We start from the raw sequence: 27,204 nt of genomic DNA, 5'->3' as shown, positions 1-27,204 counted from the left end.
CAAATCTCAAGTTAAAAAGTGCATAGAGGACACGGTGGAACACAAAGAAGGGAGTTGTTAATACTCAGGAAAGGCTTCAAGGAGATGACCCTTAAGCTAAGTTTGGGTCAGGGGAGTGGGTCAGCCACTCTATAGAGTGTCTTTGCTGGGCAATGACATAGGCATCAATAGGACTGCTCTGTTCAAGGAACACAGCAGTTAAATATGGGTATCATGACGATCTCTTCCATGCCATTCTTCAAAGAATCCAAAATCTTTATCTTCAGGCCTTTCTTCTGAGCAATAGGTACCTATAAATAACTGCTTTTAGATATCTTGACTTGTACATCTCAGATTCAGTGTGCTCCAAACTGACCTTAAATTTGCCTATCAAAGTCTGTTTCCTTCAGTATTTCCTAACACAGCATCTGACGGCGCCATCCTCCGGCCACAACAAGGTAGAAACCTGGCACCAACACGGACACCTCTTTCCTCCTAAATCTAGTCATGCAATAAGTCCTGTTGGTTTTACCTCCCGTGCATCTCTTAATCTGTCCACTTCTCTCCCTCTCCTCCCTGCTCCAAGCTGCCCTCATTGCCTGCCAGGATTACTGCCTTAGGTTTTAACTGATCCACTCAAATTCCCACTCTAAAACTTGAATTTCAAAACCCTAACAAAGGTATCTGAACTTTTTAAAAATGCTCGCTACCTTTTCTTGTATCTCTGTTTACCTGGAAAACAGGAAAATAGAGGAAGAGGGAAACAAGAGCCAAAACCTGGCCAGGCTCGGTGGCTCACACCTGTAATTCTAGCACTCTGGGAGGCTGAGGCAGGAGGATGGCTTGAGGTCAAGAGTTCAAGGCCAGCCTGAGCAAGAGCAAGACCCCGTCTCTATCAAACACAGAAAAAATTAGATGGGTGTGGTGGCGCACACCTATAGTCCCAGCTCCTCAAGAGGCTGAAGAAGGAGGATCTCTTGAGCCCAGGAGATTGAGGTTGCAGTGAGCTATGATGCCACTGCACTCTAGCCCCGGTGACAGAGTCAAAAACTTTCAGCCAGCTCTTGGCGCAGTTAGTAGCCTTCTGGGCCTTTCAGCAGATGAACAGACCTGCCAGGTGGTTCCTCACAGGAGGGCTCTTCTTCCTTGGGGGAGATTGCTCAAAGTTTCTATCCACTCAATTGGGGTGTCACCACGACACAGAAAATGATGGCTGGAATACCAGAGCTTTTATTCCAGCTGCTGGGCCTTCACCCAGGGTGGGGAGTCTCTCCTCCCTGTGGCTCCTCACCCTGGGGACTCCGTCTGCTGTGAGACCCCCAGATACGTACTCCGGGACCTGGACATGTTCTTACTTACATGGTAATTTTCCTCTGCACGCTAGTCACTATGCTTAGAAATTTATAATAAACATTTTACTCTTAGATCATCTTCAGCAAGCATCTTAGGCAGGAATTTATGAGCGTTATCTATTATATACGGTTCTAAGGAATACAGATAACATCTAACTTGAAGATGTTTCCATATGACAGAATACACCTATACAGGAAATTTCTCCAGCACTCCTGAACCAGTGTGTGGAAGTCACTGGAGTCCCCCCTGCTACTCTGTCTGATGCTTCTAATTAATCCACTCTCCACTCTGTAGTTACAGTGACCTTTCAGCCAAGCAAATCATGTCACTCAGCTACTCTGAACCCCTCAGTGACTCCCACTGTTCTTGGGTTAAAGACCAAAACCCCAACACGGCATAGAAGACACCACCTGCCTTGCTTCTGCCCGGCTCTCCGTCTGCTCATCCGGTCTCCATCTTCTGTATCAGCCCCCCCACACACACACTCACACTCACACACACACACACACACTCTTCTCCAAATTCATATGGGAGGTTGGGGGGGCGGGGCTCTTTTCCACCCCGGGGCCTCTGGACACACAGAACGTCTCCTTAATCTCTTGCCTGATTAACGACTCAGCTTTTGGATATCAACTCAAGTGACATTTCCTCAGGGAATCTCCTCCTAATCCCCAAGAACCAGTCAGGGCTTTCTATTAGATGTTGATGGCATCTGTGGTTTTCTCATAGCACTTACAATAGTTTGTTATCATGCATATACATGTAATTATCTAATATCTGTCTCTGACACTGGCCTATAGGATAAAACTCCATTTTGCTAACTCTTCAGTTTTGCAATAAAGAACCCCCTCAGAATGGTTCCCAACCTACATTTGCCTTGTCACTAGACAGTATTTCCAACCGCCTCCACACACACACACCCTAAACTCTAATTCAGGAGCCAACAAACTAGAGTCCTTGGGCCAAATCCAGCCTGCCACCTGATTTAGGAAATAACTTTGTACTGGAGTCACAAACACAGCCACAAATGCCCTTTTATTTACCTATCATCTATGGCTGCCTTTGGTTTACAAGAGCAGAGCTGAGTAGTTGCCACAGACTATATATGGCCCACAAAGCCTAAAATATTTGCTACATCTTACTAAAGTTTGCCAGCCCCTGCTCTAATTCATTCAACAAATATCTATTGAGTACTTACTACATATTACACTAGGTGCCAGTTCTCAAATTGAAAAATATATGTGTAATAGGAATTCTGTTTTCTTCCCTAATGGATCATCTTAAGGTTCATGCACTCTATTTTGGAGACCACAGCTATAAATAATTGGAGCTATTGAAGGATTATATATAGGTCATAAGCTGATTAGACCTAAGATTTTAAAATATTGCTTTCACTTTGGCAATATTGGAAGAAAGACAAGAACGAGGAGGCCAATTAGGAGACCATTGCAAACGTCTAAGTGAACGGTAATGAGGGCCTAAGCCCAGGCAGAAGCAGACGGAGAGACAAGCACGACAGGGGTTAACAAGGTAGCATCTAGGAGCCCTAGGAACCATGTACGAGTGGTGCCACCCAGATGATAGGAAGAGGGGTGAGGAGCCATTCTGAGCGAGAAGAATAATTCAGTTATGGACAAAATGAGTTTAAGGTGCTTGTGATATTTAGAAGGGGATGTCCAGAGATGCGGGCAGGTTTAGCCAAGATACAGATTTGGAAGTCACCTGCAGAGTTAAAGCCACAAGAACAGATAAGGCTGCCAGAGTAGTGGAGTATATGAGTGAACAGTTAGGAGGAGTAAGAACAAGTCCAAGGTCACCAATATGTCAGGGACAGGCAGAGAATAAGTTGGCCACAAATAGACTGAAAAGGAATGTTAAAGAGATAGAAGAACCAAGCAACAGGTGTCAGGAAAAACGGAAGGCAGAGAGAGTTTCGAGGAAAAGGAAGTGGTGAACAATTCCCTTAGAGAGGACGTAATGTCAAAAGAGCTGTGTTTAAACATGAGAGACTCTGAGCTAAGCACGGTCTTTTGAGGATGGAGACAATTAAAAGGTAAAGATCGAAAACACAAAAGAAGGTAAATAACTGACTAAGCATTTTTCTGGGGAAGATGAGAGGAGTAAGGGTCATGAACAACTGCTTTATAAAGTCAAACATAAAAAATAAAGCGTTTTTACTAAACAATAGCAGACAGAATAAGGAAATAGCACAAAAAAGCAACCCATATGCATTCGTTTGCCGGGGCTGCTATAACAAAGTACCGAGACTGGGTGGCTTAAACAGAAATTTATTGTCTCACAGTTCTAGAGGCTGGAAGTCCAAAATCAAGGTGTTGGTGGGGCTTATTCCTTCTGCGGGTTGTGGAGGAAAAAACCCTTCCCTGCCTCCTTGGCTCCTAGACCGTCGTCGTCCTGTGACTTCACATCATTTTCCCTCTGAGCATATCACTGTGGCCAAATTTCCCCTTTTTATAGGGACACTGGTCGCATTGCATTAGGGCTCACCCTAATAACCTCATTTCACCTTGATTACCTCTGTAAATAACCCATCTCCAAACAAAGTCACATTCTGAGGAACTGGGGCTGAGGAGTTTAACGCATGAATTCGAGGGTATGGGAAATATGATGATAAAATACCATAGCCAGTATAAAATATGTGTTGAAGACAACTACAAAAAAAAAAGCAATGCCAGCTAAGCAAGTAGACATAAAAATTTATTCATTCTCTCAAAACCCATTTCTAAAACACACAAAAAAATAATACAGCGACAATTGAGACTTTCAACAATTCTACGGTACAAACTGTTGATGTTCATAGTAATACTTGAGGAAGAGAAAGATTCTGAAAATTCTTCTGCATCAAAGTCCCAGTAAGGCTTTAATACTAAATACATTTTACTATATTTTAGTGCTTTAAAAATCAGAAATTCACTGTAGCTCCCTGTATTATTTTGGCTTCAAGTGACAGAAAATCCAAATAAGTGGCTTAAACAAGATTTTCCCTCAAGGATAAGCCTGGCCAGCCCCCCAGGGTGGTGCCAGGTATCAGGGAGCCAGGACATTTCTATCTTACTGTTCCACCCCCCTGAACATGCAGGACCTACCTCACAATTCAAGGTAAGTTTTTAGTAAATAAACATTTATATGGTGCTGATGGGAACCAGGATTTTCAGTGTGGGAGGAAAAGATACAGATTTAAGATCAATACAATTAAGTAAAACCCCCCAAAGTCCTAAATATGAAATAGAAGTATCAGTATAAGACTCTTATTTAAAACAAAACAAAACAAATGTTTCCTAGCTCTGTCCACTGAAGAGGAGGGGCCCAGAAACAATGACCAAATCAGTAGCATTAAAAACCCCTAATAATCAGATTGTGATCCCATTCTTGACTAAACACACACGCACACACCCCCCCCAAAACAAGGACCCCTTGAAGAAATAGCTGATTCCAGGTATGTGGCAGGAAATACAAAAGATGAACTTGGAATAGCTTGTCATTCTAGAAATCTAGGAATCTACCAAAGACAACTATTACTGTGGCAGTCATCAACTTGAAGAAGCTCCAGCTGACCAAAGATGGGACTATCAACATTAATAAGAATATTAACTGAAATGTATTGAAATATATTAAGAATGTATATGGCTGGGCACAGTGGCTCACACCTGTAATCCTAGCACTCTGGGAGGCCAAGGCAGGAGGATTGCTTGAGCTCAGGAGTTCGAGATCAGCCTGAGAAAGAGCGAGACCCTGTCTCTACTAAAAGTAGGAAAAAAATTAGCCTGGCAACTAAAAATAGAAAAAAATTAGCCAGGTGTGGTGGTGTGTGCCTGTAGTCCTAGCTACTTGGGAGGCTGAGGCAAGAGGTTCACTTCAGCCCAGGAATTGAAGGTTGCTATGAGCTAATCTGATGCCACAGCACTCTAGCCCAGGCAACAGAGCAAAACTCTGTCTCAAAAAGAAAAAAAAAAATGTATAATACATAAAAATATAATGATACAGTAATCCTCCCTCATCTGAGGGGAATATGTTCCAAGACTCCCAGTGGATGCCTGAAACTGTGACTAGTATTGAACCCTATCTATATGCCCTATGTTTTTTTCTATATATACATACCTCTGATAAACTTTAATTTATAAATTAGGCATAGTAAGAGATTAATGTAATAACTAATAATAAAATAGAACAATTTCAACAATATACTGTAATAAAAGTTATGTGAATATAGTCTTTCACTCTCTCTCTCTCAAAATACCTTCTTTTATGTAATATTTTCTGACCTTGGTTGACAACAAGTAACTGAAATGACAAGTAATTGAAACCACAAAAGTGAAACCAAGAATAGGGGGTACTACTGAACAGCACTTAAAAAAAAAACTCACTGATCATCTCTGGAGGATACTAAAGAATCAACTTCATTTGAAATCCTATCCCTTAAGGAAATAATCAAGCATTTATCCACATAAATGATGATAGGAAGTTTCTCTTTTTTAGAGTATTTCAGCTAATAAATTAAGGAACAATAGTATTAAAATATCACCATTTTGCAAACTTTAATTAATGGACGGAACTTGGCAATTGTGCTGATCAATTTTTTGTGTCAACCCGGTTAGGCTATAGTACACAGTTATTCAATTAAACACAAATCTAGATGTCACTGGGAAGGTATTTTGCAGATATGGTTATCATCTATGATCAGCTAACTGTACATAAAGGAGATTATCCTCAATAATCTGGGTGGGGCTTGTCTAATTAGTTGAAAAGCATTAAAAACAAAGCTGATGTTTCCCAGAAGTCTCCCTGGCTGCAGTATCAACTTCACATCAGTGATGTGTCTCCTGATGGAACACCACCACCTATGATGTATTCTTGCCAAACAAAGTTAAACCTGATTCTGATCAAGCCTTTTTTTTTTTTAAGAGATGGGGGTCTTGCTATGTTGCCCAGGCTGTTCTCGAGCACCTGGTCCTAAGCGATTCTCCTGCCTTGGCCTCCTAAAATAAGCCACCATGCCTGGCCCTGTTCAAGACTTTTGATCTAACTCCTGATTTAGAGGAAATACAGAGAAGAAAGCAATATATTAAATGGCACCATGGAGATGCAATCTGCAAAGTCAGACTGGGGAACTTTGACCTGGGACAAATAACCAGCTTCTTTCCACAAATACATTACAATTAATCAATCAATGAGTCAGGCGGGGAGGGATAATCTATGGATTAAATGAGATTTAAGAAATATAGCAAACAATTGCAATGTATGAATTTTGGATAAATTATTTTTAAAAAGATGCTTAATGAGACAATTGGGGAAATTTGAGCACTGACTAGATATTTAATAACATTAAGGAATTATGAATAATGTTTTTGAGATGTCACAGTGGTTTGTGTTTTTAAAAGAACTCTTATCTTTAGAGATACATACTGAACTATTCATGGATAGAATGACATAATGTTTGGGATTGACTGCAATATAATGGGTGTGCGAGGGGGAGAGTAGTGGTAAGAGTCTAAATGAAATGAGATCAGCTGTGAGTTGCTAATTGTTGCAACTGAGTGGTACAGTGGGCTTTAGCATACAGCTATTTCTACTTTGGGGTACACTGGGCATTTTCCACAATTAAAAAACAAAGCAAAACTGAGCTCCAGCCTGCAGGAAGAAGGAAGGGAAGAGAGGGACATTTTCCTTCCCTTTAATGTCACTTCCCAGAAGTCACACACAGCTCTTACATCCTACTGGTTAGAACTTAGCCATGTGGCCACACCAAGCTTCAAAAGAAGATGGAAAATGTAGTCTTTATTCTGGGCATCATGTACGCATAAACATCAGGAGTCCTTTTACTAAGAAAGAAGGGGGAACAGGTACTATGAGAAAACTCGAGTGATCCCTGCTACACTGGCAAGGGCAAAATATCTATTTAAAAATCAGTTGGAACATGTCGTTCCCTCTCTCCATGTCAATATAACGTAGGAAATACCTAATAATGGTCCTGTGGAATTTGAGCAAAAAGGATCATGAATATGCCAGATTTGGGGTTGTTATGCCACAAGTCTCCCTAAAAACTGGCAGTAAGTTTTGCTGTCCTAAAATGTAAGGCAAGATAAAAACCTCTCCGTTAACTATAGATCAAATACCACCATAATAAACCATATTGAAACAATAGTCTCTGTTATAATACAGAATTTTTCCAAGCTCGATACAAGAGAAAAATTGGAACAATCATTACAGTCTGATCTGCACAGAGGATAAGAAGCAGTGGCAGACACACAGGGTTCCCTTCCATTAACGTGGGCCACTAACCTTTACGTGGACCCTGGACTGTCACCGGATAAATTCATCCACCCAGAAAACCTTCAGCACACTTATTATATGCAGGTAGATTTAAATAATCATCTATTCAGTGCTCCTGCAGACTGTACACTCAAGTACTGCTGTCTGCCTCCTCCAACGATGCAACATCAACAATTCAACTCCTTAGGGGTTCATGTGACATGATCACTTGATACAATACCTGGAACACCTTTAGATTTTACTGTTGCTGTTTTAAAATCAGCACTATTCAGCACTTGAAGCATATTGCTTTAGAAGCAGAATTCTTAAACAAAAATTTTTAAATGTAATAAAAGAGATCTAGTTAGACCCACCTGTATTTCTGAAGGTATTAAGAAGGTAAGAGGTTCCTGTTTACAGAGATTAAGCTCACTGAAAAAACACTAGTATATTAACAAAAAGTTGTTTAGGTTAATATAAGAACCTTTGTTAAAAACCTATAATATCAAGAAAATCTTTAATTTCTTAATGATAGGGAACAGAATCATTCAATAAAATGAAAAACAACTTTTTTTTTAATCTTCATTTTTAAAAACAACCTCAGACATTGAAATAAAAATTCATTCTATGAAAGATCCCCGGAATTAGAATTTTCCATATTCCCTCATTCCCAAACCAAAATAAGTGAATAAGTGGATAAGTGAAAGTCACTGAGAATTTAGTACAGTAGTAACCGGTTTTTCAAAGTCAGGTCTATATATCTGTATAAAAAGAATACCTTACTGCTGTCTGAATTGAGATTCTTACTTGAAAACTAAAGGAATGGTTCAATAGAGATCACTAATTTATAGACCTGTAAGAGGTCTAATACCTTAATTTTTGAATTAAACAAACTGAGGTTTGGGGAGGTTAAATGGTTTGCTTCAAATGTTATATTATACAACGGAAACAAAAAAATAACTATTATTTTTATAAGATTCTCTTTTTTAGGGGGAGGAGATATGGCCAAAGGAAAACAATAAAAGAGGAAATATTAAAATGAAGCTGTAACAAAATTAACAAAATAAGAACCATGCAAAACATTAGGAAAAGCAATTAAAAAAAAAAAAACATATGCAATGTGCTTATCTGGTCACAAGTATTTTCCACTTCCCCAAATCTGCAAGCAGTTAATTTGTCCATTTGTGTTTAAATATTTAACTCCCAGGAAAAGTTACATTTAAGCATTCCCTAAATAAACTCACAACCTGTGAATTAAGAAGTGAAGAAATGAATGAATATAGAAGCAATGACGAGTGATACATACACCTCCACCCATGTCACCTCAAAGTCCTTTGCCAATTCCCCATTCCTGGCACCATTCCTTGATGAAGCCACCATTTATTTTTATGTTATCCTGTCTGCCCCTCAGACTCCCTATGTGAGGAACTCTCTGTCTTACAAAGTTATTGTGGCGTTTAAAGGTAATTTAAGGAAAGCACCTGATATTGTTTGGATATGGTTTGTTTGTCCCCGCCAAATCTCATGTTGAAATTTGATCCCTAACGTGGGGGTGCTGGAGGTGGGCCTAGTGGGAGGTGTTTGGATCATGGGGGTGGAGCCTTCATGAATGGCTTGGTGCTGTGATAGGTTCTAGGGAGAATGGATTCGCTCCTGGGTTGTTATAAAGCCAGGACACCCTCAGGTTTGGTCCCTCTTCCTTTGTGCCCACTTCCCCTTTGACCTTCTCTGCCATGTTTTGACACAACACAAAAGCCCTCGCCAGAAACTGAGCAGATGCTGGCACCCTGCTTCTTGTACAACCTGCAGAACCATGAGCCAAATAAACCTTTTTTTTTTTTTTTAACAAATTACCCAGCCACAGGCATTCCTTTACAGCAACACTAAATGGACTAAGATAAACACTTAACTAAATGTCTAGTACACTGCTTTAATTCTCAAAGAAGAATCTTCAGTTCAGATCACAATAAGGTATCCTTCTTATGCACAGAAACAAATGATAGCTGCTGCTATTGTCATAATCATCCTGATTGTTATTATAGGCCAACAGTCAACCAACAGCTGGGGAAGGGGAGGTGCAGCCTGACTCTGTGCCTCTTCGTCTCCACTTTCCCTGCCTTGCAGGGTGAATGTGCAAACCCAGATCTCTGTCTTTTTCCTCTCTCTACCCCTGGCAATTCGATTAATTTCCAATGAGAGAAGTATATTTTTCTTACAGGTTCAGAACACTTTCTAAGCTCCTTTTTTCTTTCCCCTCTATCCCACCTTTGACCAGTTAACTCAAGAAAATTGTCCGTCTCCATTTCCATTTGTGCATGGACCTTAATAAGGGCTTAATTATGCATATTATTTGCATGATAAGATTAAATGTTTAACACAGTGAGTACTGACTACACCCAGCACTGTGTTAACTACTTCATGTACATTATGTCAACCCACTTAATTCTTATAAAGTGTTAACACTGAGCCTACCTTGGAGGATGGCACTGCTATTATTATCATCATCTCTATTTTACATCAAAGAACTTGGAATTTGGACAATAAAATCCCATAGCTACAAATTGTTTGTGATGGAAATCTAACTCATGCCATATTCCTGACTGCAAAGACCATGCTCTTAAACTTTCTCCTCTATTGCCAAGGAAAAGGCAAGTAAAATCAGACAAATTAGGAAGCTCAAAAGTTTTCAGAATTTCCTTCAAAACTTCCACTTCTAAAAAAGTTTGTTGCTATGGGGAATAGGACCATGGGTAATAATTAAGTAACATAGGAACTAAAAGGGCTGTCTGGCTGCACTGAAGTTATAGTTGATATTAGATGGTCTAAACTGCAGTAAAATCAATGGATAATTATACATCAAAAATACTCAATAGTTTCACAGTAGGAGTGGGAATTTATTCTGTATGTGGACTTTTTTTTTTTTTTTTTCCTTTAAGAGACAGGGTCCCACTCTGTCATCCAGGCTAGAGCACAGTGGCCCAATTATAGCTCACTGCAGCCTCCAACTCCTGGGCTCAAGTGATCCTACTGCCTCAGCCTCCTGAGTGTAGGGGATACACCACCACATCTGGCCAATTTTCCTTATTTTTTGTAGACATTGGGCCTTATAAACTGGTCTTGAAATCCTGGCCTGAAATAATCCAGCTGCCTTGGCCTCCCAAAGTGCTGGGATTACAGGTGTGAGCCACCTCACCCAGCTTTATTTCATCTTTTGGAAGTTATCTTTTCTTTGTTATGTTTTAAAAATACAGAAGTACAGAGAATAATGTTAACACCTGTTTCCCTACCACACAGGACTAACAAAGTTTAAGAATTTGCATATTTGCATCACATTGTTTTTAATGAAAAGAAAGCAAATATTTTTCCATCCCCCTGTCATTCTCCTCCTTTCCCAGAGGCAATTGCTCTTACATAGCGTGAATCCTTGAAAATCTGCTTTTCTACTTTAACTACATTGGCTATAAGTATCCATTGAAAATATACTGAATTATTCTGATCTTTTATTACTTTCACATAAACAAGTTCTACACACCTTCTCCAACTTCTTTTCATTCAAGGTTTAGTCACATATACGTACAAAGAGATCTAGTTTGTTCATTTTAACTGTTGTCTATATCATAAATTATATGAATATGTAATTATCCATTTTCCTATAGATGATTATGTGATTTATTTCCAATTTCCCAACATTACAAATAATGTGACAGTTAACATCTTTGTGGCCGGGCGTGGTGGCTCATGCCTGTAATCTTAGCACTTTGGGAGGCCGAGGTGGGAGGATCACTTGAGCTCAGGAGTTTGAGACCAGCCTAGGAAAGAGCGAGATCCTGTCTGTATTAAGAAAAGAAAAAAAAAATTAAATAAAAATTAAAAAAAAATCTTTGCATATGACTGCTAGTATGCATGTGTATTTCTCCAGGGTAATATAACTAAAATTGGATTCAGTGGGTCTTAAGATGTGCAAATTTTTAACTTTACATGCTATTACTAGATTATTCTCCATGTGCTAATCTCAATTTATACTAAGTGGTTACATCAACCAGTATTCCCATAATTTTTTTGTTTACCCACATTCTTACATACATTTGTAATGATTAAGACATTTTAATTTTTGCTAATCTTTGAATGTAAAATGGTGCCTCATTGTTATATTAATTTTTATTTGTCTGAAAACCAGTGTTTACTTGCCACTTAGGTTTCCTCCACTGTGAACTGACTATTTCCATGGTTTGCCCATTTTTGTGCAGGGCTTTGTCTTATTCTTATTGCTTTTTAGTAGTTCTTTACCAATTCTGAGTACTATTAATAATTCTTTATATGTTGTGTATGTTGTAAATACCTTCTCCACTATTAGTTTATTTTTAACCTATTTATGCTGTCTTTTATTTTATCAGAAACTTTTAATTTAGATATGGTGAAATTTGTCAATTTTTCTATGAATGACATATTGAAGAAATCCTTTTCCTACTCTAAGACATAACTACCCCTGAGCTCATATCATATTGCCTTAATTTCTAAAAATTATATATGTATATGTGTATGTGCATATTAGCTTTTTTGTTGAGTTCTTTTTTTTTTACTTCCTTGTTATATGAAGCTTCCTAAGAAAGGGTATATAGTAGATAAAACAATTTTGAGAACATGTATGTCTGAAAATTGTCTACATCTCACCCCCATACTTAATGATAACTTGGATAGGAATAGAATTTCAGATTAGAAATAATTTTTCCAAAAATTTTGAAAGGACCATTCTATGGTCTACATGTTTCCAGTGTTATTGTTGAAAGAAGTTCAATACTATTCTGATTCCAACTCCCAAATTTTGTTGATATTGTCTCTTCTATTATTCTCTTATTCCTTATGAAGTAATGCCATTTAAATTTTTAAAATCCCTTTTCTATCCTTTCAATAGGATTTTAGGAGGGAATGAGTTAATGAATGTCTTCTATGACTATCTTTAACTAGAAATCATTTTAGCTATTCATAATTCCCCCTACTTTACTCTGTATGCTAAGAGTCTCAACCCAAGCACTAGTGGCATTTTAGGTGGGATAATTCTTTGCTGTCCCACACTGTCCCAGGATTTACATGGCATTATCACAATCCTTCTGTTCTTTTTCATACTGTTGTGTTCTTGCCTTATGGTTTTCATTCCTTCATCTTCTTGAATATTATAAATTTAATTTTTTTCCATGCCATCCTATTAGTTTTGGGGTACAAATCTCCCATTTGCAGCATCTGCCAAGTCTCCTTCCTTGTGGTTAATTTCCTTACATAATTTATAATCTTTGTGAGCTCATCTACAGAGAGATTGCTATCTAACAAGAGTCAAGTGTTCCTTAAACTATGGAAACTTTGCTATATGGAGAGGTTTCTGCCTGGCCCTTGATTTCAGAGGTACCAGACTAGTTAACATGTCAACTTCTTAGAGTGTAGTCCCTGACTATGTAGTAATGTAAATTCACACTTGACTTGAGCGGCTACAGACCATGAAGCTCCAACCTGTAGCAGCTGACTCTTTTCTTACCATAGCTCAGGTAGATAGCAAGCTTCCTTGCAGCTGCCTCAAGCCAGTGGGGGTGGAGGTATTTTTATAGTTATCATCTTAGGATTGAGGTACTTATGGAGGATTGTATCTTTCAAAGATGGTATTTTTCACTAATGCATACCCAATCCACATGCTCTTCCTCCAATGTGACGTTGACACTCCTCCATCAAGAGGAACTAACTTCCTCAGCCAAAACAATCCAGCAGAAGTAACGCTTTGTGCTTTCCAAAACTAGGTCAGAAAAAGTCATACTTGGCTCGACTCTCTCAGGACTCTCACCTTTGAAGCCCAGTTGCCATTCTGTGAGGAAGCCAGGTGACATGGAGAGGCCATATGTAAGAATTTAGCTGATAGCCAAAGCTAAGGTCTCAGTCAACAGCCAGCATCAACCACCAGACATGGGAGCAAATAAACCTTCAGGAGATTCCAGTCCTGAGACTTCAAATCTTCTAGCTGAGGCTTCAGACATTGGGAGGCAGAGCCAAGCTGTCCTTGCTGTGCACTGTCTGAATTCCTGACCCAGAGAATCCATGAGTACAATAAATGCTTGTTTTGCACCACTAAGTTTTGGAGAAATTTGTTATGAAGTCATAGTAACTGGAACAGTACTCTTTTGTGACTCCTAGCTTTCGGCAGATGGCTAAACGGTGGCTTTCTGTGTGAACATTCCTTCATTTCAGGCACCTGGGGATTTCCTTCCCTTAGTTCCTAGCTCAGCCACTTAGCCATAAATTATATTTGACTCAGCATTTGAAATATATTGAAGCAGAATGGGGATCCTTTCATCAGCTCAGTCTGCCTCGTTGCCCAGTACTTCCCAGAATAACTTTTCAAACAATGACATAAAGAAATGAAAAATTTATTTTATATATAAATATCTTAAAATCTTATATATATAAGAAATATTTCTTAGATATAAATATCTAAGAAGAATAATAGTGAGTGCATTTATTAAACAACAGGTAACTCATTACAGAAAACATACAAATGGTCAATAAAAAGTTCACCCTCACTAGTACACTCAAATAAAAACAAGATAATATGATGAGCTACTCCTTTCACCAATCAAAATGGCAGAGATGTTTTCTGTAATGTTAATAATAGACAGAATAAGATGCGTTTCAAGCAAATAGGCACTATCATAGTCTCATGGGAGTATATATTGCCATACTATTTCTAGAGAGCAACCTAGCAATCTGTCCTTATGATTTTATATACTTTCAACCCAGCAATTCTACTTCCAGGAATCTATCCTAAAGAAATAACTATTGATATATACAAATATTTATCATCAAGGATATCAAATCCTGTATCTTTAATAAGGAAAAGAGGCTAAAAATAACCCAAACGTCAAACATCAGGAGACAGTAAGATCATCTTTATTTTTAGGTTTGTTTGAACCAAAATAATTATCAAGTGAACATAAAGAAAGACCAGTTATAGATTCATTAAGATATTTATTTATTCACAATGCCAAGCATTGTGTTAGGAACTGATATACAAAAATGATTAAGACACAAAAACACACTGTTTATTGGGAGAATAAAGTAAACAAACAATTACAGTTCATTATGACACAGCCATGCTCAAATTCTGCAGGACAACAGGGGCTTTGCTGACCTTACCCAGACTGGGGAAGTAGGAGGGTTTTGTTTTTGTTCTTTAAGCTAGTGATGTTCAAGCTAAGTCCCAGAGGTTTTGATGAGTAGAAATTAACTGTGGCAGAGAATGTTGAATGTCTTCTGACATTCTTGCTCCTCCTCCAGAAAATACAGTTGTTCCCGGAAGTGGCTGCCTCCCTGGGATTGGAATGTGAACAAATGTAATGTGCAACACTGTCTGCAAAAAGCTGTTAAGAAGCAGTTGGGTGGGCTTTCTCCATACTTTCTCTTTGTCCTTCTGCTGACTAGATTTAGACAAGAGTGAAATGCTAATCAGTGGTAGAGCCTGGGCCCTTCTATGTTCCTGTTTCCCACGTGAAAAAAACCACGTGGGGAACAGGAACACCTGCCTTGGAATTTTTATGTGAGCAAGAAAATAAACTTCTATATGTTAACTCACAAAAATGTTGGGATCTGTTTGTCACTACAGCTAGCAGTATGCTGATACATGCAACTTTTTATTCCCAAGTAATGTATCAGCTCACTTCCTCAAATATATTCACTAAGCATGTACTATATACAAATCAATGTGCCATGTGCAAGAAAATACAAACATAAACTAAATAGAGATTCAGCCTTCACAGAATTTCCAGTCAAGAAAACAGTAGCCACTCATACAACTATAAAACAGTGTGTGTAAAATCAAAGCCTTAGGAAATATATTAATATAAATAATTAGAGGAGTTAAAAAGAGGAAGATATTACTTTCACTTGGAGACTCAAAAAGGACTTGGAAGAAATTAGAAAATGGCATTTAAACAGTATTTAGGCAAGAAGAAACATGGGCAGAGGCATTCCAGGACAAGATATAGATGGGAAAGACTTCATGGAGAAGGAATATAAGTATTCTAGTTTTCTTGGAGAGGAGAGTTCAGGCAGGCATAATGAGAAATAATGAAATGATAAATTGGAATGAGATTACAGACAAATCTGAATGCTGGGCAAAGTGGTTTATACTCTCTTCTTTGAGTAATGGTGGACCACTGGAAGTTTTTGAACAGAGGTGTGGCATATATTTACAGCTGTGCTTTATGAAGATGCATATGGCAGAGACTACAGCCAAGGTGAGAAGTTAAGAGGCTATCAAAATAGAGTACTTAAATTAGAGGAGTAGCAGTGAGAATGCAGGACTGACAATTGATCGAATTTGGGAGGTTCGACAAAGAAAAAGGAGTCAAAGATGACTGAGGCTGTGAACTGGGGTGACTAAGAGTTAGGGAACCACAAGTTAAATTCAAGGAGAACATGCTAGTCTGGGGGTGCAGGGCAACAAGGGGTTCAGTTTTAGATAAAATGAGTATAGAACATCCAGTGGGGATATATAACCTGGATCTAAGCAGTAGGAATGGAGGGCTATAGGTTTGGCTTAGAGATGAAAATGGTTAAGAGTTATCTATTTACAGGTGAAAATTAAGGCCAGAGACTGCAATAAAGTTGGCAAAGGAGATTTGAGGGAGAGAAGCCAGAGATTTCCTTAAAATATGTGCAAGGCAGGAAGCTGAAGAAAAGGCAGAGAAGGAATGATCCAGGAGGCAGAGGTCCACAGGAACCAGCATCATAGGAAGCAATGAACCATATCCAATTCTACAGGAGTTACTGGAGAAAGGAAGTAACATTACTGTAACACAAAATACATGATCTCAGTTAATCCTCAAACAACCTAATGAAAAACAGTTCCCAGTCAATGACAGAGTAGGGATTCAGACCCTGCAAAGAATACAAGCACTGGAATAAAACGAACTTGGAGTCTAATCTTGACTCTGCTCTTCAGTAGCTGCATAACCACTGGGTAAGGAAGAAAATAATAGTGCCTCTGACTCTCATAAGGTTTGTGAGGATTAAATTTTAAAATGCATGTTCAGCATAGTGCCTGACATGTTATAAACACTCAATAAGCAGAAGCTATTGTTTGAATTATTTTTAAATAATAATAATCATTTCTTTCTCACCACAGCCTGATAATGAAAAAGTAAATCAGTACAAGGCTTTTTGAAGGTAAGATTCTATTAAAATTTTTTAATGTACATACATCTGACCTAGCAACTCTTCTTCAAGGAATTTATTCTATAGAACTATTCCCATGTGTAAGAATGTCCATTGTTGCATTGTTTGTAATATTATGACCAAGCTCAATGAGGAATGTTTATATAAACTGATACATCTGTACTATGAAATACTCAGTTCAGGCATAAGTAAACTAGTATGAAAGGTATTCTCCATAATTTAAATGAAAAAAGGAATTTCTCAAAGGAATCCATGTATGATTCCACTTATGACCAAAAAAAATAAAAAAAGGAAAAAAGAATGGAAGGATGAACACCAAATTAATTTTAACAAGGGCTACAAAGTAAAGAAAGAAGAAAGTAGAAAGAGGGCATTCACTTCTAACTCTATATATTTCTGTGCTGTTTCAATGAGAAGTGCTAATGCATTATAGTGTAATCTGAAAAATGTAAGGAAAACTTAAAAAGGAAATGTCGGAAGTATTTTGGAAGAAACACCATTGTAACGGGAGATGTTAACTCGCTATTAACCATGTACATAAAAAGTCAGTAAAGATGAAGAGCAGGGGTTCTTGTGTTTCAGGGAGTATATTGCTTGCAAATGTTTGCATTTGTCTGGAGAAAGGCTCCACTGCTAACCTGATGTCTATGAAAAGAGGGTTAGAACAATCTAATTAACAGGGTCCACCTTCCAAGACCTGGTCCACATGGCCGGGTGCAAGCGTGGGAGAAAGGAGTTACAGTGGTAGGCAAAGGACAAAAGCAAAGGCCTGCTTCCCTCCTCTTTCAGTTTAAACCCTGGAGGGTTGTGGGGATGAACCTGTAAGGGTGTGTCCATCTAAGGGATAGATGTGTGTTTGCTTGTACCAGATGTAAGGGGTGTGGAAAGAAAATAGAGGCCCTCTCCCCCCAGGTTCATCCCGGCCCCGCACGGTAGCCTTGCTCAGGTCAAACCCAGGCCTCTCCGCCAGCTCCCCTAAGAAAGTGCCTCAGGAGAATCCTTTGGAGTGATTCACACGCCTCTCTAGGCCTCAGTTTCCCCTTCTTGGAAGGGAGCAGGACTAGATGACCTCTGTCTGGACCCGATCTCCCTTTTGGCCCTAACCGGGAAAGGTCCTGCTCCCCTCTCCCCTGGGCCCCCCTTCCCCGCCTCCTTCTGGGCTGAGGCTCGTCCAGAGACCCGCCCGCCCCCGCACTCACTCTTCCCGCAGCTCCGCCGAGGAGGGGAGGGGCTTCTTCGCATGCCTGGCCGGTGGCACCCAGGTCAGAGGCTCCGGCACCGTGGACAGCGGGGGCAGCGGGCAGCGCGGGAGCCAGCGGCCACCCGGCCCAGCCGGGCCTCGGTGCGGGACTGGCCGCGGCGGCAGGGCAGGACGGGCGGCCGCGCGCTCGCCCGGGCGCTGCTCTCGGGGCGAACATGCTCCGTGGCCGGCAGCCCGGCGACGCTCGCGACCGTGGCCGTCCCGGCCCGACTCGGCCCGCGGCCCCGGCGGCTGCAGTCCCGCCCGACGCGGGCCCGTTGCTAGGCGCCTGGAGCCTGGGGCTGCCGCGGGCCGCGGTTCCGCTGGGGAAGGGGCCCTGTGTTAGGGTTCCGGGCCAGCGTGCGGGGAGGGGTGACTGCTGGGGTGGGGAAAACGTGCGGAATCCAGGCTGGGTGAACGTCAGTCATGACGCAAGGCGACGGGGACTGAAGTGCTATGCAGTACAGGGCAGGTAGTGGGCAGTCAGAAAAGGCTGGTGTTATTCAGTTTCACATCAGCTTGTATCAAAGACTTTTCATATGCAAAGTAACCAAGCCTTCCAGAGCACTGATGAATCTGGACCTTTCAAATCTTAGCCCAGCAACACTGGACTAGCCCAATCTTAGGAGAGCGACAAGGTTCCATCCAGTCTGCCCCAACTCCACATTCTGACTCCTTTGTTTAGGTTCCTCTGTGAAAGGTTAAGTGTGTGTCTCCTCCCTAGCTTGGACACCTAGCACCCTGACTTGCAAAGTAGGATCTGTGTCTGTACTCTTAAGTCAAATTATCTTCTGCATCTTAGCCTTCATTTCCTGACCCCCGCTAGAGCTGCAAGCTTATCTCTTGTAATATGGTTTCAGAACCACAAATACTACTGAAACAGCTGTCAACACACTTTTCTCAGTTTTCATTAAGCTTGATACTAATTACTAACCTCTCCTAGCTCCTCTCGTTAAAAAAAAACTCAAATTAGACCTGGGATAGAATACTGGCCTCACCACTTACTTTTATGATCCTGGGCAAGGGAAAGTTCCCCCCTTATCTGATAAATAGGTATAGTAGTTGACTTACCTAATAGAAGGATTAGGCTGCACACTAAAAATCACATGGAATACTAAGGAAGAAAAAAGTCTGGGGTTCATCCCCAAACCAATTAAGAATTCAGTTATGGGGTTGTTATCAAAGTGGAGAACCACCAACCTAGGATTATGCAGATTAAGTGATACACTGGCACTCAGTAAGTGACCAAATGTTTATCATCATCGTATGGGCTCCTTGAGTCTTGGTATTATATCCTCTTGGCTATCACATCCCTATTTGACACTCCTTCCAAAACTTTATGCCGTTTCTCAAACTATTCTCTCACCAGGTATCCAAATTCTTCCTTTGTGAAACTTTCCAATCTTCACAGCATGAACTGTCTCCAGTATTCCCGTAACATATTGTTCTACTATTATATCCTATTATTCCTACACAATGAAACTCAATTTTCTGAGTTCTCCACAGTAAACTGTGTATGCATACACACACAAACCCACATTCCAGACCCCACTCCTCCTCTCACCACTCCCATCACCAAATACCAGGACTACCACATGCCAGTAACTGGAGACTCAAGATTTTAAACAGCTACTGTTCTGAAGAGGTTACATTCACTCAATCAAAAAAGTGCCTAAAATACACCAGGTATTGTTCTAAGTGCTAGAATAGAGATGGCTAAGCCTCAAACCTTACATTGGGAAGTGGCTGGGAAAAGCAACGAGTTCCAGATAGTAAGAAATGCTATTGAAAAAACAAAAACAAAACAGGGTTATATGAAAGATGTCAGGGTACACTGTTTTCCAGAATGAAAAAGCCAAGTACACAGACCTGGGGGCTCAATCTTCTAGACTCAAGATTACAGGTGCCAAGACCCTACATTAGAAGCTTGTCATTTTTGAGGAACAATATAGCTGGAAAGCCAGAAGTGATGTATCAAATAATGGCCCTCCCAGAGATTTCCTAATTCTGGAACCTGTGAATGTGTTACCTTATGTGGCAACAAAAGGGACTTTGTAGATGTGCTTAAATTAAGGATTTTGCGATGGAGAGATTATCCTGGAGTATTTAAGTAGCCCAATGTAATCACAAAGGTTCTTATAAGAGGGAGGCAGGAAGAGCAAGGGAAGATGATGGAAGCAGAGATCCATGAGCCAAGAATTGCAAGGGGCTCCTAGAAACTGGAAAAGGCAGACATGTATTTTTGAGAGCCTTCAGAAGGAACATAGGCCTGTTGACACCTTGATTTGGCTGAGTGAAACAGATTTTGGACTTCTATTTCCAGAACTGTTAGGACAATAAAGTTTTATGTCACTTAAATTTGTGGTAATTTGTTACAGCACCAATAGGAAACCAATTCATTCACTTAACAAATACTGAGTGCCTACTGTATGTCAGGTACTGAGGGAGAGAGGCGGGATTAAAAAAGGCCTGGCTTTAACAAACATATGCTCAACATCTCTGATCATCAGGGAAATGCAAATCAAAACCACAATGAGATACCACTTAACTCCAGTGAGAATGGTCTTTATTAAAAAGTCCCATAACAATAAATGTTGGCGTGGATGTGGAGAGACAGAAACACTCATACACTGCTGGTGAACTGCAAACTAGTGCAACCTCTGTGGAAAGCAATATGGAGATATCTTAAACAGATACAAGTAGACCTACCATTTGATCCAGCAATCCCATTATTGGGCATCTACCCAAAAGAACAAAAGACATTCTATAAAAAAGACATCTGCACCCGAATGTTTATAGCAGCACAATTCACAATTGCAAAGATATGGAAACAACCCAAGTGCCCATCAATACATGAGTGGATTAATAAGATGTGGTATATGTATACCATGGAGTACTACTCAGCTGTAAGAAATAATGGGGATATAGAATCTCTTATGTTCTCCTGGATAGAGTTGGAACCCATTCTACTAAGTGAAATAACCCAAGAATGGAAAAATAAGCACCATATGTACTCACCATCAAATTGGTTTCACTGATCATCAGCTAAGAGCACATTCAGGAATAACATTAATCGGATATACAGCAGATGTGGGTGGGGGAGGGATGGGTGTATACATAATGAGTGCAATGTGCACTGTCTAGGGGATGGACACGTATGAAGCTCTGAGGGGGGGGTGGAGGTGGGGGGGCAAGGGCAATATACGTAATCTAAACTTTTGTGCCCCCACAATATGCTGAAATAATAAAATGAAGGCACATGTGTGAGTGCATGTTTTGGCTGTTTTTGACACCCAATCGGTAAGGGAACAGTGGGAGCAGGAAGTTGTCCATCTATCTTCCTGTAGAGGTGGGCCCCAGACACCCTAGGAGGCTGCGTCACACCCCATACCTCCCTGTAGCACTCATTTCACTGTGTCTAACCCAACGACACAGAAAAGCAGAGGCTATTTTCTGTTCACCATCGCATGAGCACACTAAGCGCTCAAGTTACATCACATAGTAGCATTTTGAGCACTTTAAGCCAGGAACTGCTTGAAGCATTTTACATTACCTGAATCATTTAATATTTAATCTTCATTAAAATACCGTGAAATTAGGAATTATTTTCCCCCTTTTGCTGAGGAGAAAACTGAGTCAGAGATTGATTTATTGGCTGATACTAGTAAGTAGAAACTGCATATGAACCCAAGCAGTTTGGCCTTAAAGCCAGCACTCTTAATCCAGCCCACCACCAATGAACCTTCAAAGAAAATACTAGGTAACAATGGCTAAAGGCCAGTGACTGAGTGCAAGGCAACGTTATAAAGACTTAGGATAGCAAGGGGAAGATCCACTAGAGAAAGCTGTAAATTTGAAGGGTACAAAAAAAAGTAAGTATATGTGAGGCAAATGGTTGTAACAGAATCTACTGGGTGCCCAGATTAAAAGGGTGCCCAGACCTTCTAGTGGAGGATCCCTTGGAAGCAATGACATTTAGGAAGGTATTAACCAGCATTTAGAATAGGTTCTGGCAGGTCACAAAACACTTTCATACCTCACAATCCTGTTATGAAGGCAGATTTATCATCCCAGTTTACTCCCTAACAGTGATGCTGTAAGTTTTGTCTATTTATCCCACCTCTCTGGAACTGCCCAGGTTCCTTAATTCCTCTGCAAGAGTTTCAGCGTTCCCTATGGCAATCCTGGATCTCTGCAAGTCCTCCCACATTCACCGGTCCTCTGGCCTCAGGCCCCACTTAGAAAGTGACTTAACACATTCTCTGCCACGTTAGAGAAACTCTGTGCTTCCTGCCCAATTTTGTTGTGAACCTAAAACTGCTCCAAAAAAATAAAGCTCACTGATTAAAACAAAATGTTTTGCTAAATACCACCCTGTATAGAGTGCCACTTCTTATACTGTCTATCCCAATGAGGATCTTGTACCTTTGATTCACCTACCCACCCCTAGGTAGTAAGCAATATGCCATCTGCACAACTTTATTCTATAACTAGATAGTCTTAATTCTGACAGTGAAAAGGCCACTGATAGCCCTCACTAACCTGGAAGCCAAAAAGGCTCCGTCTTCTGAGCCACACCCACCTTTCAGAACACTGGAAGTGCAAAGACAGGGGTGGGGTGGTGGTGGTGGCGTGTAACCTGTATCTACCTAACCTGTAAAATAAAATAAGGAATTTCAAAATAAACTCTTTGGCTCCACCTAGAGATTAATGATTTTGGTTCTTTACATTGACGCAACAGCTCACTAAGGTAATAATTTTCTGGCAAAACATGGATACACGCATAAACATACATTTTTTAAACTAAGTTATCTTCTTTTCTCTCTAGAATTCACTGACCCTAAAGAAACTCACTAATTCAAGGAAATAGTTTCCAAGATGAGGAACAAAGAATTTAAAGAAATTCTTAAGTACAGGTGTCTAACAATTAATGACTATGTTCCAACAGTGCCAAAAGAATTAACAAGGAATCTGTTTCACAATGTATCAGACCCCTGCACAACCAATGAGGATCACAAAAATTCTTACTTTTATGTATATACTTCATATTACAGTCTACACTTAAATTTTTCAGTTCACTAGTCTAGTTAAGATGGTACATAAAATAGAAGAATACTTTTTATTAAATGCCAGAACTTCCAAGTTTTTGGTCATTAAGATGCTACAAAATAACTTAAATCCATTTGCACAAATTTTGTTTTCTCCTTCTTAATATCCATAATATGTAATGGAATTGTTCATAACTCACCTAAGTATGGCAAAAGATGCAAATCAAAAACACGGTAGCTTAACAGGCAAGCCAAAGTCTGAGAAATGGAATTTCAGCAACTATATATATTTTTGGTAAACCAAACTTTATTACTTTACCTATAAATCACATTCAAACGTGTACGAAACAAGCTTTCTTAAATCCATTTTGAGTCACTGAGCACAATTCAAAGGTGAAAAATTAGCATCTCCTTTTTTGTAGAGAAAAACTTCTAAGAACCCGAGATGTTTTTCATGATACAAACTAGACCCTGATTTTGCTTGTATAATGAGCTGCTGATGTGGCTTAATTTTATCACAAGATCTGCCACAATAAAGGCAGAGAGAGGCAGGCTAACGAGTCAAAAATAAACAATACATTTCAATTTGAAAGCAATCACTGTTTATTAACTGACCAGATTACAAAAATAATCATGGTAGATACCTGAAAGGAAAAAAAAATAAACCCATTAAAGAAACGCTAACAGCCCGCAATTAACATAAGTCACCGTTACAAGGAAGTTAACATTGAGCTTACATTTTTAAGGACACCCAATTTCCATTTATAAATAGACCAGAAATGTATGTGTGTATGTAGGCTTTTCCAGAATGTCCTCAAAAGGAGTAACAAAACCAACTATAATCATGAGTCAATTTTTCCCCCACTGAAAACACAGATTAAAATTCAACCACCCCCACCCATATTTAATAAGTATTCAGGATTACCACTTTTACTTTGGTTTTAAGACAGTTTCTCTCGGGATGCAGTCTCTCACCTTAGTTCATTCTTCTAATAAGCCTGTTGATCTGGTCTTCCCTGTTGCCAGCATCTCCACCTTCTACAAAATGGGTTGTCTTTTTCTTCATTCCACCCCGTGGAGATGACAACTTGAAAGGCCACAGGAAATTATTTGCTTCTTTGAAGCGTTTCCCAACAGTATAGATCTCATGAATCAGATCTTCCATGCAGATGATGCCGTATTTACCTAAAAATTTTAAGGTTATTCAAAATCATTAAAGTTGCAACAAGTTTTAAAATGCCTTAAAATTTTAAGGCATGCAACAACTATAGGCTGTGAGATAAAAGCAATTCAAGAGTAAACAGAGAGGAACGTACATGATTTTACTTACAAAGGCTCAAGCCAATGAAATCACCTTACGTTTTCCTCAGACTAAATCAAAGATTACAGGGAATATATAAAGCTTCATAATAGTAAAAAATGTAGGACCACAAGGTGACAGAAAATCACCACCTTGGTGTAATATCAAACTTCCCCCCAAAACAGGCAGAACCTACCAAGAGATCGAGCAATCAAAGCATTATCTGTCAACGCAATTCGTTTCTTATTGATTTTGCCATAACCACGCTTGTAGATTAGTTCATTTACTGACTTCAAGTTTGGGTACCTGAAAGACGAACAGAAATGATCAAAGAATAAGATTATTATTGTTAAAATCTAAGATTCACTGTGCTACACAGCCAATTTGCCAACAGAAATCAAAGTAAAAAACAGGCTTACCCCCATGCAATATATGGCTCTACAATCCTCAGCATGTTAATTGAAGCCTTGTTGAGCTTAACAAAGGTTCCATTGAAGATCTGACGAAGGCGAAGAAGCTGCAGCACCTTTCGGACCTTTGGGCTCACACCATTGATACTGTAGTGGAAAGGGACCACAAAATTCATTTGCGTTTTACCAAAATTTTTATTAATAAAGAACAGCAAACTAATTGTTCTCATTTTGGACAACCCACAAGTCCTACCTTAACAGATAGGAATCCTCTCACGTTATGTTACAAAGACTCAAAATCACTGGTAGACACTGAACTGTGTTCAACTAAGAATGGATAGGAGCTTTAGTCTCAGGGCTTTCAACTAAACCATTAAAATGATCACCACCACCCACAAATATTGTTATTACAGTGTTTCAGAATCAGGACTCCCAGAAAGAATGTGACATTTTGCTGGGCTTGTGTTAACTTTTCTTTTAAAAATAGAACTTACCCTCGGATCCTGATGACGAACGCCAGTTTGGGTTCTGCAGGTACATAAAAGTTGCCCGCTTTTCTCGCCATCCTAGCCATTCGAATCTCAGTTCTGTACATCTGCCTGTATTCCTTGTGATAATGCTTAGCTTTTTCATAGATAAGCTTCCTCCTTGCCTTTCGAAGCTGAAAACCAATTACAAGATTTTTAGCTACTGAGCACAATTAACAATACTAGTCATCCAAAAAAACAAAACAAAACCTTCCTTTGAAACTTTTTTCTTCCCAGAGCACACAATAGCATTCCAAAAGGCAGACAGTCCCTCTACTTGAGAATGCCACCTTAGGGAGCTAAGCAACTAGCTTGGTACAGTAGCGAATGAAGTTATGACTTGCCAAGAACATCCACCTCATTCTCAATCTCAACGCGTCTTCTGACATGGTAAATACCTCAAAACAGTTTACTCACCATCTTTTGGGCAAACTTCTTTCTCAGGCGTTTGATCTTCAGCTCTGCGAAATTCCTTCGCTTTTTCTTAAGGGTTTCTGGCACAGCAGGAACCTTCTTTTTCTTCTCTCTAGCATTAGCAATCAGAGAACATCAACAGCTCAAAAAACTCACACCGCTGTATTAGTCCCAACAAAGTACTGAGCACTTTCGTGTTTAACAGAACGACGCCTGTCACTGGCTCTAACCACCTAACTATCTTTTAGTTGCCATGCAATCACTTTAACTTTTAACACCGACTATTTTACTTAAAAGCCACCACAAATAGGACAAAATAATAAACACACCAATCCCATCATCAGTCCCGGCCTCCGACGACTAATAAAAATCCACAGCAAATAAAACCTACTAGACTGAAAGACTCCTGCTAGGCACCGATCCTCAGACTTTAAGGGAAAAAGAGGCTAGGATTCTCTTTTAAAAAGCCACCGCCACCCTGGATCAAGTCTCAAGCTCCACATGCTGAAATGAAAGTAAAGGCCGGACGGCAGGGACGCCTGGGCCTATTCACAGCCAAGCGCGAACTCAAATCAAGACATTCTGAGCCTCCCTCGAAAGACCCTCCACGGAGGACTGGACCTTCACCGAGCCGGCCGATTCCGCACATATTCCGCCCTCACGTCTCATTCCCGGACTCTCCAACACCTCCGCCCGAAGGCCGCCTGCCTCTCAAACTAGCTTGGGGTCCTCACTGGTGTCACGGAGCGTCATAAACACATAAGCAAGCGGGCAATGGTGCAAGCTACAGTCAGATGGGGAGACAAAGCGACAAAACGTCTCTGGTTCCGACGATGGAGAAGGATTCTCGAGAAGACGAGAAACAACTTACTCGACACCCTCCATGGTTCCAGCCGGAAAAAGAGGAAGTTAGCGCATGCGCACTGTCCACTTAAAGACTGCGAGCGTGAAGCCCCACGACTCATAGGTGTCCTAGGATAAGCCAGAAAAGAATCCAGAACTGAAAACGCGCCCAGCAAACGCAAAATTAAGACCTGCCTAGTTTATCCTCTTCCAGTAGTTTTCGGGTAAAATTCGCATGAGAAAACCATATGCATTTAATTAGACGTTTTAATCAATTCAAGAGCAAAGAGCGCTGACACCTTGAGTACTCGGGGTCCTAATCCCCAGGCTGCGGTAACAGCATTAGGCTCGAGTTCCTCCCTATAATGCACTCAGGCGACACGCCTCATGGGTACGAACTACAAATCCCGGCATGCACCACTTCACCACCCGCCCGGCGGGAGGGCAACGCCTGACCGGGACTGTAGGCAGCCAGTGCGATGGTAGTTCCAGCCAGGAAAATGGGAGCCTTTGGGACCACGTTCCAAACGGATAGCTGCAACTCGAAGTCACTTTTAGCCGCCTTCCCGGCTCTCTGCCAACCGTAGTCGCAGACTCCGGCACCCCTTTT

General features: G+C 40.3%; 2 protein-coding genes across 2 annotated transcripts in view; both read right to left on the bottom strand.

The window, feature by feature from the left end:
* The window catches only part of C9H8orf89 (chromosome 9 C8orf89 homolog), a 33,879-nt gene extending 15,736 nt beyond the window's left edge, over positions 1–18,143 (bottom strand). The window contains exon 1 of the mRNA XM_045561444.1: positions 18,012–18,143. The gene's annotated coding sequence lies outside the window, so the exon portion shown is untranslated. The remainder of the gene's footprint in view (positions 1–18,011) is intronic.
* Positions 18,144–23,679: 5,536 nt separating this feature from the next.
* RPL7 (ribosomal protein L7) lies at positions 23,680–26,722 on the bottom strand. The gene is made up of 7 exons (XM_045561443.1): positions 26,623–26,722; positions 25,755–25,863; positions 25,305–25,471; positions 24,820–24,957; positions 24,597–24,706; positions 24,076–24,285; positions 23,680–23,744 (listed from the first exon to the last, which is right to left on the bottom strand). Exons 1-6 carry the CDS (start codon positions 26,634–26,636, stop codon positions 24,077–24,079), a joined length of 747 nt encoding a protein of 248 aa, XP_045417399.1. The 5' UTR covers positions 26,637–26,722; the 3' UTR covers positions 23,680–23,744; position 24,076.
* Positions 26,723–27,204: the final 482 nt, after the last annotated feature.

Source organism: Lemur catta, chromosome 9 (assembly GCF_020740605.2).
Source record: "Lemur catta isolate mLemCat1 chromosome 9, mLemCat1.pri, whole genome shotgun sequence".
NCBI lineage: Eukaryota > Metazoa > Chordata > Mammalia > Primates > Lemuridae > Lemur > Lemur catta.
This window is presented reverse-complemented; position numbering and strand designations above follow the sequence as displayed.

Excerpts from the sequence above, each read along its gene's own strand:
- RPL7 (XM_045561443.1), bottom strand. Across the intron at positions 24,958-25,304 it reads TTCGTCATCAGGATCCGAGG|TATCAATGGTGTGAGCCCAA; the intron begins GTAAGTTCTATT and ends TTTCCACTACAG. Across the intron at positions 24,286-24,596 it reads TTTGATTGCTCGATCTCTTG|GTAAATACGGCATCATCTGC; the intron begins GTAGGTTCTGCC and ends TAAAATTTTTAG.